The sequence below is a fragment of the Lathyrus oleraceus genome, chromosome 4 (genome assembly GCF_024323335.1).
Source record: "Lathyrus oleraceus cultivar Zhongwan6 chromosome 4, CAAS_Psat_ZW6_1.0, whole genome shotgun sequence".
Classification (NCBI taxonomy): Eukaryota; Viridiplantae; Streptophyta; class Magnoliopsida; order Fabales; family Fabaceae; genus Lathyrus; species Lathyrus oleraceus.
The window spans coordinates 257,355,860-257,369,903 of record NC_066582.1 but is presented as its reverse complement, the minus strand read 5'-3'; the positions used below and the strand labels follow the sequence as shown (position 1 = coordinate 257,369,903).

At 33.4% G+C, this 14,044-nt stretch overlaps 1 protein-coding gene across 1 annotated transcript; it reads right to left on the bottom strand.

Moving 5' to 3' along the window:
- Positions 1–12,181: 12,181 nt before the first annotated feature.
- On the bottom strand, positions 12,182–13,269 carry LOC127135421 (zinc-finger homeodomain protein 2). Its single transcript, XM_051062137.1, has one exon. It carries the CDS (start codon positions 13,138–13,140, stop codon positions 12,472–12,474), a length of 669 nt encoding a protein of 222 aa, XP_050918094.1. The 5' UTR covers positions 13,141–13,269; the 3' UTR covers positions 12,182–12,471.
- Between the last annotated feature and the right edge of the window lie 775 nt (positions 13,270–14,044).

The following is a 14,044-nucleotide window of genomic DNA, read 5'->3' as shown; positions in this document are numbered from 1 at the left end:
CACCACAACAAAATTATCAAGGTACGGATGAAATATACGATTCATATATTCCATAAACACACCTGGAGCATTAGACACACCGAACGGCATCACAGTGTATTCATAATGACCATACCTCGTACGGAAAGCAGTCTTCGCAATATCCCCTGACTTCACTCGAATCTGATGATAACCCGACCGCAAATCAATCTTACTGAAAACATGAGCTCCAACCAACTGGTCCATCAAATCATCAATCCTCGGCAATGGATACCGATTCTTGATAGTCACTTTATTCAACTGCCGATAATCGACACACAACCTCATCGTACCTTCTTTCTTCTTCACTAACAATACTGGTGCACCCCAAGGAGAAACACTTGGACGCACAAACTTCTTCTCCAGCAATTCCTCAAGTTGCTTCTTCAGTTCAACTAATTCAGTTGCCGACATTCTATAAGGAGACATCGACACTGGACTCGTACCTGGTACTAAGTCAATGGCAAATTCGACTTCACGTTCTGGAGGTAAATCACTTACATCCTCCGGAAACACATCCTGAAATTCACAGACAACAGGCAAATCTACACTCACTACTTTCTTATCCGCTTGCAGAGACGCAAATAAAGCGAATACCTGAGCTTCATCTTTCACAAAATCCCCCACCTGCCTAGCAGATAGAAATCTTGCCTCATCATTCTCACCAACTTCAGAAAACCGCACCGTCTTCCTATAGCAGTTGATAAACACGCCGTAGAATTCTAGCCAATTCATTCCCAGAATAATGTCAATTTGGTGCAAGGGTAAGCACACCAAATCAACCACGAACTCTCTCTCAAAGATCGTCAAATGACAACCTCGACAGACAACAGAAGTCTTCACAGAACCATTAGCAGGAGTATCTATCACCATACTTCCGCCTAGGGACGACATAATCACACCAATCCTGGTCGCACACTCATACGAAATAAACGAATGGGTAGCACCAGTGTCAACAATAGCAAGCAATTCAACATTATTAATCAAGCAAGTACCTTTAATCAGATTATCTTCTTTAGGAGCTTCAGCCCCACTCAGAGCAAACACCCTACCAGTAGTATGAGCTGCAGTAGCCGCCTTCTTTGGTTTCGAGCACTGCGAACTGATATGGCCTTTCTCGCCACAATTAAAACACGTCGGACCAGCATCCTTACATTCAGTAACTCTATGACCAGCCTGACCGCATCGGAAACATCTCAGCACTTTCTTGGTACAGCTGTCAGCACGGTGGCCTGGCTCGCCACACTTGAAACATTTACCAGCTATGAGAGATCCTCCCCCACTTGGCTTCTTCTCATCTACCACTTTCTGCTTACCTTTACCATTCGGAGATGCATAAGGACCACCACGATCCTTATTCTTCTTCTCACTAAGACTCTTGTAATGGGCAGTCCTAGCCTTGCTATCTTCCTCAAATATCCTGCACTTATTAACCAGTGTAGGAAACCTACGAATCTCCTGGTAACCAATGCCTTGTTTGATCTCGGGACGCAACCCGTTCTCAAACTTGACACACTTGGATCCCTCAGCACCAGCATCATTATAATGAGGACAATACTGCACCAGCTCCTCAAACTTCGAAGCGTAATCAGCAACAGACATGTTACCCTGTTTCAGTTCTAGAAATTCCATCTCCTTCTTACATCGCACATCAGCAGGAAAATATTTCTCCAGAAAGACCGTCTTGAACCTTTCCCAAGTCATCTCAGCACCTGGTACTGAAATTCTCTGGCGAGTGTTATCCCACCAGTTTTCAGCCTCTTCAGATAACATATGCGTACCAAACTGCACTTTCTGTGCTTCAGTACACGTCATCACCCGGAAGATCTTCTCAATTTCCCTCAGCCAAATCTGAGCACCATCTGGATCATAGCGCCCCTTGAATGTAGGAGGGTTATTCTTCAGAAACCTTCCCAAATTCTTAAACTCGTCGACCGGCGGATTCTGCTGCGCCTGCATAGCCTGCGCTATAGCAGCCAAAGCCTCAGCAATCGCACAGTCATTTTCTCCAGCCATACTCTACACAACACAACCACAACCGTTAAATATCGACAGTGTCATTTACACTAATCGACCAACAGGGAAAACATCACATTATGACTCGACTGGACTGACCATGCTCTGATACCACTAATGTAACACCCTTCTACCCCAAACGACATAATTAAATAGATTATCAGAGTACAACATGTAGAAGAGTTTACATTTCTTACAACATAACACTTTTATCATATCACAACATAAAACATATTATTTATTAAAATAAAAACTTCGCAGCGGACAACAACACAATTATAATCTTTCAACATATAACAATTCATAATAATGTTTCATTATCGTCTCAACAAACATCTCAACATAATAGTCATCATAAACAACGTAATAATAATCAATTCTCTATCGAATCCCATAACCCCGGTGTCACATGACCAGAGCATTTGACTCGACTCTGTAGAATAACTCTACACTTATTCTTCAAACCTCAACAATAGCTACTCCTCTTTATCTGCACATTGCTCATCATAGATGAACATAAACACATGCAGAAGGGGTGAGAATTACATTATTAAATAATAATATAACGACAGAAATATAAACATAATATATTCCCCCTATGCCAACACAGCTCATCATAATCATCATAATCAACATACTCATGAACATCAGCAAAACAACATATCAAATGCAATGCACACACCCATGCATGACTCAACACGACTCGGTATACCCATTTTGTGACCACTACAGGATCACCACTCCCAGATTCACCACCATAGAATCCGAGTTCCCCGCAAGGAACCAAGCCTCTCAACAAGCCCGGAGTCAACATCATCATTGGAACTCAGTCCGTTCATCACTAGGCATCGGCCTTTCATGAATGCATGCACACCAAACATGCATCATTATCAACATAGCAACAACAGCATCATATAGTCATGTTATCATCATCATTAATAGCATGACATACAACTCAAAACAACAACAACATTACAGCAATATCATATCGTTACATAACACATTTATAACTAAACACGTAAATTCAACATCTCATCATCATAAACACCTCATACACCATCCTATAATCACTATTAATTGTTATAATACAATTACAGCGACTTATTAAGAGTCTCGCAACTCAACGCACTCAAAAACTCACCAACATCAACTTCTGCACAGCACAGTTCGCGCCGCGCAGCAGGGTTCGCGCCGCGAACGGTGCGTTACAGAACTCCTCTGGATTCTGCCCAGTTCGCGCCGCGAACTGGGCTTCGCGCCGCGAATCGCGCGCGAACAGAAGCCCTCTGCTACAGAACCCAACGCAGCTTTGCTTCTCTACTCGCTATAATTCATACCCCACGGCTAACAACCCAATCTCAACATTTAACAGTCATATATACACAACATACTTCGATTATAATGCCTATAACTCAACCAGACTCACAGATCGGAGAATTTCCATCAAAACCCCAACTTTCCCAATCTCCCTAAAATCCCCAAATTCATCAACAATCCAACATATATCATGAATTTGCTCGCATATGATCATTTAATAAGGTTCAGACCCCTTACCTCTTTGGATTGAAGGAAGCTCTGAGCAATCTTTGGCCTTTTCCTCTTCCTTCTCTTTCTCTTCAGCGGTTCCTCTCTTTCTCTGACTCTGAGGCAAAATACGTGACAAAACTTCTGAGTTCTCACTTTGGCCTCTTATATCCAATTCCACTTTTACCCTTCCACTCTTCATATTCCATTTATTTTATTTATTTAATTAATATTAAAATAAATAACATCAATAATAATATTTCCCAATATTATTTAATAATTCCTTTTTCCTTCCAATAATCTTATTAAAATAATATTTAAATTAATCCAAAATATTCGGGGTGTTACAGTAGATGTCAAAATTCATTCTAGACAAAACTTTTATAAACTAAAATTCTGGAATGAGTATAAACCTTCCTATCATAATAAGACTCAAAGATTTTTTTTTTAAAAACATGTAAGAACTTAACAATAAAAGACCCATAAGAGTATAAGTACCTAAATCTTAAGTTGTTTTTTCTACAGATATGCCTAAGCGGAGAAACCAAGAATCAATATTTGTTAGGTTTGTAGTTTTATGATTGGAAACCATTTTGGTAAAACATGTTTCATTTAGGAGAATATGTAACACAACCTAATGTTGAACAAGGTGTCATGACATATTGATCAACTGTGCAACAGGTGTTGCTTATGTTCCTTGCAGACTAATGTCCTGACATCTTACACTAGTACATTTGTACAGGTCTGCAAGTGTGAATCCTTGAAGATTTGATTTTAAAATATGAGATTTTGGATGATTCTAGTCCTCCTATATGCACAACAAATCAATGATGTTTTAGGAACAATGCAAATTTGATTTGATGTCATAAAAAGGATCTTATGAGACTTTTTAGGAAATATTATAGATTTGTTCCTATTATTGTGGAGAAGATCTTGCAGCTAATTTACAAAAGAATACTGGATCTGATTTCAAGAGTCCAAGCCCATACTGTAAGAGTCTATTTATAAGGACTGCCTAAACTTAAATTTTCAAGCAATTCATATTGAAGAAACCGTGTGCACAAATAAGGGTTTAGGGTTTTGAGAGTTCCTTAGGTTTTAGTGTTTGTTTGTACGTCCCTCGTGTATCTTTTGATGCATAAAGGTTGACTGATTATACTTGATTGTATATGAAGTTATTATTCTCACTCATGAGATTTTAAGCAAATAGTTGAGTATTGTTCTTGGTTGAAGCTTTTAAGCAAAACCAAGTATTGTTTATTGGAAGTGTAATCTTCTGTTTTGGGTTATTGTCACTGGTTTGTGACTTAGGATATCACTACGGTGATTGGAAGTGAGAGGAGGACTCTCATATCTAGTAGGGTTCTAGGTAGAAATTGAATGGGTAATGATTAGGCGATAAGTTGTAAACCAGGGTTGTTTAGGCTTTGAACTAATACTATTAGTAGATTTCCTTCCTAGCTTGGCAGCCCCCAGATGTAGGTGGCGTTGCACCAAACTAGGCTAACAATTGATTGTGTCTTTTATCTTCTGCAATTTAATTTGGCATAATTACTATTTTGGTAAAGGTGTTTCTGTCAGCAGATGACGTCTTAACATCTGTCTTGACATTGTGTTGTGTGTTGGAACATCAGTCTTGACATTTGTGTTTAAGTGCTCAAATTTTCTATATTCGTACCTGGACAGTGGCTACTCATGTCATATGATGGGGGAAAAGCTTATGTTCCAAAAAGGAGGAGGAAGGCAGTGTGGGATTTTGAGGAGGACAAAAAGGGAATATTGTTGGAACGGGTACTATTGGTAACTCTCTTATCTCTATAAATAATTTTTGGCTGGTGAGTGGACTTAAACATAACCACATGAGCATAAGTCAATTATGCGGCAGTGGTTATAAAGTTTTGTTTGATAAGAACTTATGTTCTATCATCAATGAGTCTGATAAGTCCATTATGTTCAAGGGAAAGAGGAAGGGAAATGTGTATAAAATTAATATCTCTGAATTGACTGACCAAAAGGTTGTTTTTCTTATGTCCTCCAGTGATGAAAATGGGTCTGGCACAAAAAATTAGGTCATGATAACTGGAGGTTGATCTCCAAACTTAGAAATCTAAAACTTGTCAAGGGATTGCCAGATCTTGATTATCACTCAGATGCTCTTTGTGGAGCATGTCAAATAGAAAAAATTAACAAAACCTCTTTCAAATCTAAGAACATTATCTCAACCTCTAGACCTTTAGAACTACATCACATTGATTTATTTGGTCCTGTTGGGATTGCTTCAATCAATGGTAAGAAATATGGATAGGTCATTATTTATGATTACATTAGATGGACTTGGGTTAAATTACTCATATCTAAAGATGAATCATATAAAGTATTCAACATCTTCTGCACAAAAGTTCAATCTGAAAAAGAACTAAAAAATTTAAAAGTCAGAAGTGATCATGGGTGGTGAATTTGAAAACGAGCCTTTTTAGATCTTTTGTGATAAACATGGAATTATACATGAGTTCTCTTCTCATAGAAATCCACACAAAAAATGGCATTGTAGAAAGAAAGAACAGATCACTACAAGAAATGGCTAGAACAATGATTCATGAGAATCATCTTCCAAAATACTTGTGGCCAGAAGCTATTAATACTTCTTGTTATGTTTAGAATATAATCTATATCCGACCAATTTTGAACAAAACATCACATGAACTGTTAAAAGGAAGAAAGTCAAGCATATCTTACTTTTATCAGTTTAGATGTACCTGTCACATTATGAACAACAAATTCTATTTAAAGAAATTTGATGCTAAGGCTTAAAAGGGTATCTTCTTAGGATACTCTGGTCGTTCCAAGTCATACAAAGTGTATAAATCTGAAACTGAGATGCTTGAAGAGTCTATACATGTAAGATTTGATGAAAAAGGACATGGTCATGACACGTCAGAGCCTGTTGAAAGTGTTGTAGATTTTCAGGTTTCTGAAGAACATCCTGATGCTGGACCTTCAAAAGTTAGTATCTCATCAGTCATAGGTTCAGAAATTGTTAAACTAGAAGTTGGTCTTATGTTTGAAGCTCTTCTAGAAGTGTAAGGTTCAGAAGAGGCCTAAGATGGTTCAGAAATGCATGCATAACCCAAGAAGTCCTAAAACCACTATTAACAATCTCCACACAAACCTTCAAAATCAAACTTCAACAAATCTTTATTCAAACAATCTTCAAATTCATCATCACATATTCCTTTAACCTTCAACCATAAACCATCCATAATCAATCTTATTGCCACACGATGAGAAATATGTAGGCATAAGGTTGCGAATCCAAGGCGAGTCCCCTAACCTAAAACTAACATTTTCCCTCTTTAATTTTTTTTTAAATATCAAGTAATTAAACGCATGTAGAAATAATTAATATGCAAACATCAATTAGCAAACACACTTAACCCTAAGCTATAGGAGGTTCCCGTTGAGTACAACGGAGGTGAGGGGTGCCTCACACCTTCCCCTCACTTAACTGACTCCCGAACCCATATTCGATTATGATGACTGTCTTATCCTTTTTCTTTAAGGTTTTATCATTATTTCTCATATTCCTTAAGAATGAATAAAATATGATGGTCACTCTTTAATTTTTCCCGCTGCAACACCTTTGTCCATTATTCTTCTAATTGCATCAGAATTTGCTAGTAAAAATCACGTAATGACAACTATCACCATTTTGTAAGCTCATGTTTTTTAATTTTGCTTGCCTAGAAATTAATTGATTCATATGGAAAACTTTTGGTCTTTTTCTTACATAGTGTTGGGAATGACATAATAGTAGCTATACTTAACTTAAACACTATTACTTCTAATACATACCAAAATTATGGGTGTTTTATGTTATTTCTGGAAAAATAAGTTTATAATTTCCTTGATTATACTAGGGAATTTTACTCATTTTAGGCACTTAATAAGAAACCAAAAGAGACCGCTCATGGTCTTAATGTCTTTCCCTTTGCTTTTCCATTCAAATTCGTTGAATACGGAGATGCATGTTTCACGTCTTTGCCTCATGGGTTAAGAGTTTTGATTACATGTCTATTAAGTTTTTGGTTTTGGTTTTTCGATATTGAGTACCCTCATCGATTGTGCACTTCTTGTTTGATTTTTAGATCCGTATTTTAGCATTTATAAATTAAATTGTGTGATTATAGCTTAAGCAATATGATTAAAGTTAATTTATTGAATTTTTGTATCAATAACTATATTTGAGAATGGTTCAAGTCATGACTATAATAGAATCTCCAAATCCTTCAAAAAATTGTAAAGTTGAGATTCTTCCAGTGTGATTCGAATTATACTGATTGTATGAATCGAACCAGACTGTAATGCATTTCCAATTTTCATGAGTCAAATTATAGGAACTTCTGATTTGAATCACACCACTCTGATTCAAATCACATGAATGCTTGTTTTGAATCACACTGAACCAAAAATTCACCTGGTTGCTTCTGTAACTCTAATTTGAATCACCAGTTTATCTAATTTGAATCATGTGACTCGAATCACAGTTCTTGTGACTCTAATCACATGAATGGGTTTCATATAGTTTTTGCTCCTTGAATCAAATCACTTTGTCTTCTGACTCCAATCATACCTCTTGCTTTTAACTTGAATCATACACCAATTTTCACTCATTTTTATACTATATCTTTACCATATATAAATATCATTTTCTCTCAAAACCTTCACAATGTTAGAAAAGACACACATTTCCACTATTGATTTTGAAAAATCACAAACCATTTTTTCTCTCATCTTCTAAAGGTTTTTAAATCTTTCTTGAGTGCTTGCAAATGAAATATTTCATATTTTTCCTCATTCTTTTCCATTATCATGTGGATCTAAATCCCAGCTTTGGAGATTTATGATTGTTGAGGAGATTCATTTATTGATTTAACATTTCTTTAATGATTTATTTAAGATTTCAAAGGTTCGCAAGGTGTGTGGTGTTGTGTCTGGTTTTGACAAGTACAACAGAAAAAGAAGGATGTTCTTCTCTCCAGGTTCACTTTGGTAGTGATGTGTGAAAGCCTACAAACAAGGTGGGATTTCTTCCTGATCTTCAAATTGAGCAACGTTTAAGATATCGGTAGAGTCGAGGATAGATCGATGCAGAACATAGACTTTGAAGCAATATTTTTAGGGCTGAAAGATTCGCGATGAGTTCACATAAAGATCTCGCAAGAATTCTATTCAAATATTATGTTCAAATCAAGGGATCCATATATAATATTTTTATATTTTAATCATTATTTGAACATATTGAATGTATTAAAACTCGTGTAAATTTGTCACAAAATATAGTGGAAGATCAAAAAAATTCAATGGAAAACCATTGGAGATGGATTAAGGTTAGCAAGGACGATAGTTGAACCACTATGAATCTAACATACATCTCTCTCTCTCCCTCTCTCTCTCTCTCTGTCTCTCTCTCTCCCCCCTACAATTGGATAATCAAAGCATCATGGTTTGATGGAGCCTCGATCCTAATAATAGACAAACCAGATTGACTTCTACATTAAGAAAAGGACATATATGATCATATCCAGAGAAAGGAAAAATGTTAACATTTACAAACTAGTAAACATGAAGTATAAAGAAATGTTCCATAACAAAATTAATGCGCTCACAAAACCATTAGATATTGTTAAATATTCTCCAATTTTTTTCAATCTTAACCTTTAGATTTCTCCATTCAAGCTAGCCAGGTGAGGTTTCTAGTTGTTGGTTAAGAAAAAGTTTTAAAATGATTTGATTTCAACTTAATGGATAACCATATCTTAGAAATTAGGAAGTTTAAATAGACATTAGGGAACATAAAAGACACAAGAAATATGGTGTCATCACCTACAGTAGAAAAGAAAAGGACATAAGGTTAAATAATCATGGATTAGGATCATAACATTGAGTTAAATATGTGCTTTTTATTCATAGGATACATCTGTGGATTTAATGGGTTCCTATGAAGTGGAGTCTATAGGGTGTCATTATCACCATAATGGTGTTCACAATTTTGAGAATTAGATGAAGACTTTCTTTGAAGGAGATTTTGTTATTTTCAAAAGAGTAAGGAAACTATGGGTAAATTGTACAATGTAAGGAGATTGTATATTGAGTGAAGTTATTTATAAGGAGGGTCCAAAGATTTAGGAAGATTAATCACTTGAGAAGTTTAGTAGATCTAGGTGATTGTTGAAAAAGTCAAGCATATTAGTTTGTTGCCCTTTTGTCGGTGGAGACAACGTTTCTAATGGCTAGATTTTGGTCCTATGGTGCAATGACAATCCTTTTTATGTACGATTATTTTTTGTTACACTGCATCATCTTACGACTCAGAGTTCATCAATAATGTAACATAGTGATGCATTTGTTTACACCTAAAGATAAACTACATGTTAGTCAAAATCGGCAATACATGCAATTAATAAATAAGAGAATTTTTATCTAGCCAAGGTAGGGGCAGATGTGTATGACCACAACCAAAACTGAATTAATTGAATCTTTCTCAAATCTACTAGAGGTTATCATGGGGTCAATACCTTCGAATCAGTCAAAACACAGTAGAATTAGACAATTAAACAGTATGACCATGTTCCATACTAATAACGCTATTAACCGAAGAGGGGGAAGATTATGCCACAACGGTATAAGCACATTAGGGATAAGATCAACAAAACAAATAGATAAATAGAATACATCAATTTTTTTTGTGGGGCTCTATGTATTCCGAGAACACTCATACATTACCCACATAAATAGTTGGATGAGACACAATTTATATACTTTACGATTCTACGGTTAATAGGATAGTTCCTCTATAAATATCACGAATAGTAAATTATTTGGGACATTCAATCAATCAAGCTATTTTATATATTCTATATCTTTATTTTACTTTACTTTTTATGCATATTTTAATTTAGTAGTTCAACACCCTCACACACCGTACTTAACTTTTTTTAGATTAGTTAAGAAACTCACATCACATCGAGAGACAAATTTTCTTACTTAATACAATCACTTTAAAGATAATGAAATCATATTCGAGAGCAATGCTTGACTAACTTTCAATGTTTGACATTAATATTTCTTGAGAATTATTAACCAAATGCATAATTTAAAAAGTATTAATAAAAATTCAAGTTCTTCAAATAATAAACATAATGAGGTATAAGTTATCTATTGATATTTAATGGATAATTTTTTTAAGGTGACATAATGCCAATAAAATTAAATCACATAGAGTCAACCATTATTATTTTTATTTTAAATTAATTTATTCTCATTTCAATTTAATAAATTATATTTTTTATTTTTTATTTTTTAAGAATTTATGATAAAATTAGAGTTTCGTGTAACTTACAACAACAATAGTCAAATCTTTTCTCACTAAATAAGGTTGACCTATACTGATAAATTTTCACCATAATGTTTTATCAAAGACCATGCTTATATTCCAATGATCTAACTCATTTCTATGAAATTGACTTGTAAAATGATATGTGTCAATATATATAAACTTTTATTAGGCTCTATTTTCAATTATTGTGAGATTTGAGTTTTTTCTAATACACATACATCCAACACTAATGACTTGGTGCATATATGTGAATGGTTGATGACCCGGATAGTCAATATATGATACTTGATTTTTTCAATATATTTTCTTAGACTCGTAGCTATTTGGCTTGATGCATATATAAATGTTGGATGACCCAAATTAATAGATTTGTGATATCATGGTAAAATTTGGAGTTTAAGCTACCACTTCTCCACAAAACCATTTTGTAAGATAATGGTATCATTCTATATAAACATTTATATTCTATATAAACATTTATAAAACTCTATTTTTGACTTGATTTTTTTAAAATAATTTATATACTTACATTTTTTTCAACAATTTATAGTTAAAATTTTATTTGATGACAATAAAAGAATAACTTACATGTTACACATTGAAAGTTGACTACATGTTACTTTATCTCATCGTATCATGACAATTTGAATAAATATTCATAATTTATCAGGGTCATAATAAAAAGTCTGGTAACTTGTGCAACACAATAGAGATTATTTATTTGTATTGACCATTCAAAAAAAGTTTAAATACACATAAATAAAGTTGAAAAATATCATATAATATTAACAAATAGATAATTTTTTAATAAAAAATTCGTAAAACCAATAAATTTAATAGAAATAATAAACTCTTAAAAACTAAAATTCATAAAGGAGAAGACCAAAGCAACCATAGAACTAAAAGTCTAAACATTCTCTAACTTTGCACCTAAGATCAAGAAAGCAAAACCCCAAAAATCTTAGACATATAAAGAAAAAAAACACATAAAGTATGGTATGGAGAAATTAAAACTTGTTTTTTATATATAAAAAAAGTCTTAAAAAACAAGCATATTTTGTGCAATTCATATTAATTTTGTGTATAATTTCATCATACACAAAATTAAGCTATAAATACATAATCCCTGATATCATCCTCACACACATCAATATTGATCAAACACTAATTAAAAAGAACTGCAAATTCTAAATAAAAAATAAATATAAATTTTTTTAACACAATGACTAACTTAAAACATAATTCATTAATATTATTTTTTCCAAATGAAACATGAAAAATGAAAAAGAAAACATTTCCCCATAGCCTCACATTTCAAATGAAGAAACAATTACATAGGTAATCCTAACATCCCTAGATAAAATACTTTTATAGTTAGTAAATCTTCAAAAACAATAGAAAATATTGAAATAAGAACATAAAATCATATTTATTATTATTATTATTATTATTATTATTATTATTATTATTATTATTATTATTATTATTATTATTATTATTATTATTATTATTATTATTTAGTGCCTTTCCCCTAGGGTGTATTTGTTATTATTCATCCAGACCTTCAAAATTTGACATTTCACCCCAATTTCATTACAAAATTCCTCCACAAGATTCTCATCTTTCTTAGGAATCTTCCAACCCGATTTCACTGCAAAATCAAACATCTTTTTTCTTTGTTCATGAGTAAATTTAGTCCTGAACCTCTTCTTTGAGTTTGACGATCCTTCTCCGTCACCATTGATGGATTCAACAACACAAACATTATCTTCAATCTTCTCCCTCGACAAGTGCTCTCTACCATGCACAACGGCAGAAGGCAAAGCAGGATAAATAATGGCTCCCCTCGGCGGCCCATTAACATGAACGTAACCAGTCGAAGTTTGAAAAACGGTTGAAATGGGAGTCGGTTGAGGAAAACGGTTGATGTTAAGAGGGGATAAAGCCTGCTCTACAGTAACAACAATAGTTTCTTTACGGTGAAAATTTCTATGACAGCCACAAGCAGCACATTTGAAAAATTCGACAGTACCTTCAGTTCCTGCCGGCAAAAACTCGCAACAACCATCAATGGCGTAGCATCCAATTTTGAAAGCGTGATTCTTTCTGCATTCTTTATACTCAGTTTTAGTATGGCTTTGAACATTCATTAGATTTTCTTCGTCATCATTACTAGCGATAACCATTTCTTCATCGCTCTCTTCAGTTTCCTTTTGCTTAGTAAATAAGAAAAGGTTTCAAAAAAAAACAAACAATGGAATTGAAATCAACATGACTCTCTCTTTGAAGAGTAACAATTTGATATTTTTTTTCTATTTCTTATTACTCTATTTTTCCTATAATTTGTATTAGACCTTTGGCTTTAAATAATCAATTGCTCTTTAATTTTTTTATTATTTAAAAACTTTGATGTTAAGTATATCTGGTAACTCTCACATAAGAACAAACATATATTAAGCTTTTAATTATAAGAGACCTAAATTGTTTATCGTGAAGCAATTAATTAAACTTTAATGTTATTGGTAATTTTCCTCATTGTTATAATTTAGAGGTTTAGTTGACATCACATGTTTGACAGAATTTCAAATTGTCCGGGTCAAAGTATTTCCTCTCTCACATACATAAATGTTTATTTGACTATGTATTGATCACTAGGTCAATAATATTATCCAAAAAAAACATTTTTATTAATTATTTTTCAAAAATAAAATATAAACTAAATGATTCAAGTATTTAATATATTTGTGAATAAGGTAGTGTTACTACTTCTCTTTTGACTTCACATTTTTTTATATATATTTTAATATGTAACATGTCATTACTTTATCTTTTAGTTATAGATATAATTAAATATTATTAACTTTTATCATTAAAAAGTTATTTCTTTTACGACCGAAGTTAAGTAAAGTCAGGTCAAAAATAACTCCATTTAAAATTTGAATTTAGATTTTCAAAATAATTTGTCCTTAGTATATCTTATTAAAGAGTTTAAACCATAGTATTTTAACTTTTTTCATACTTGGTATTCCTACACAACTACCAATTGAATTGATATTCAAAGACATCTTATTGACATTTGAATTTAATAAT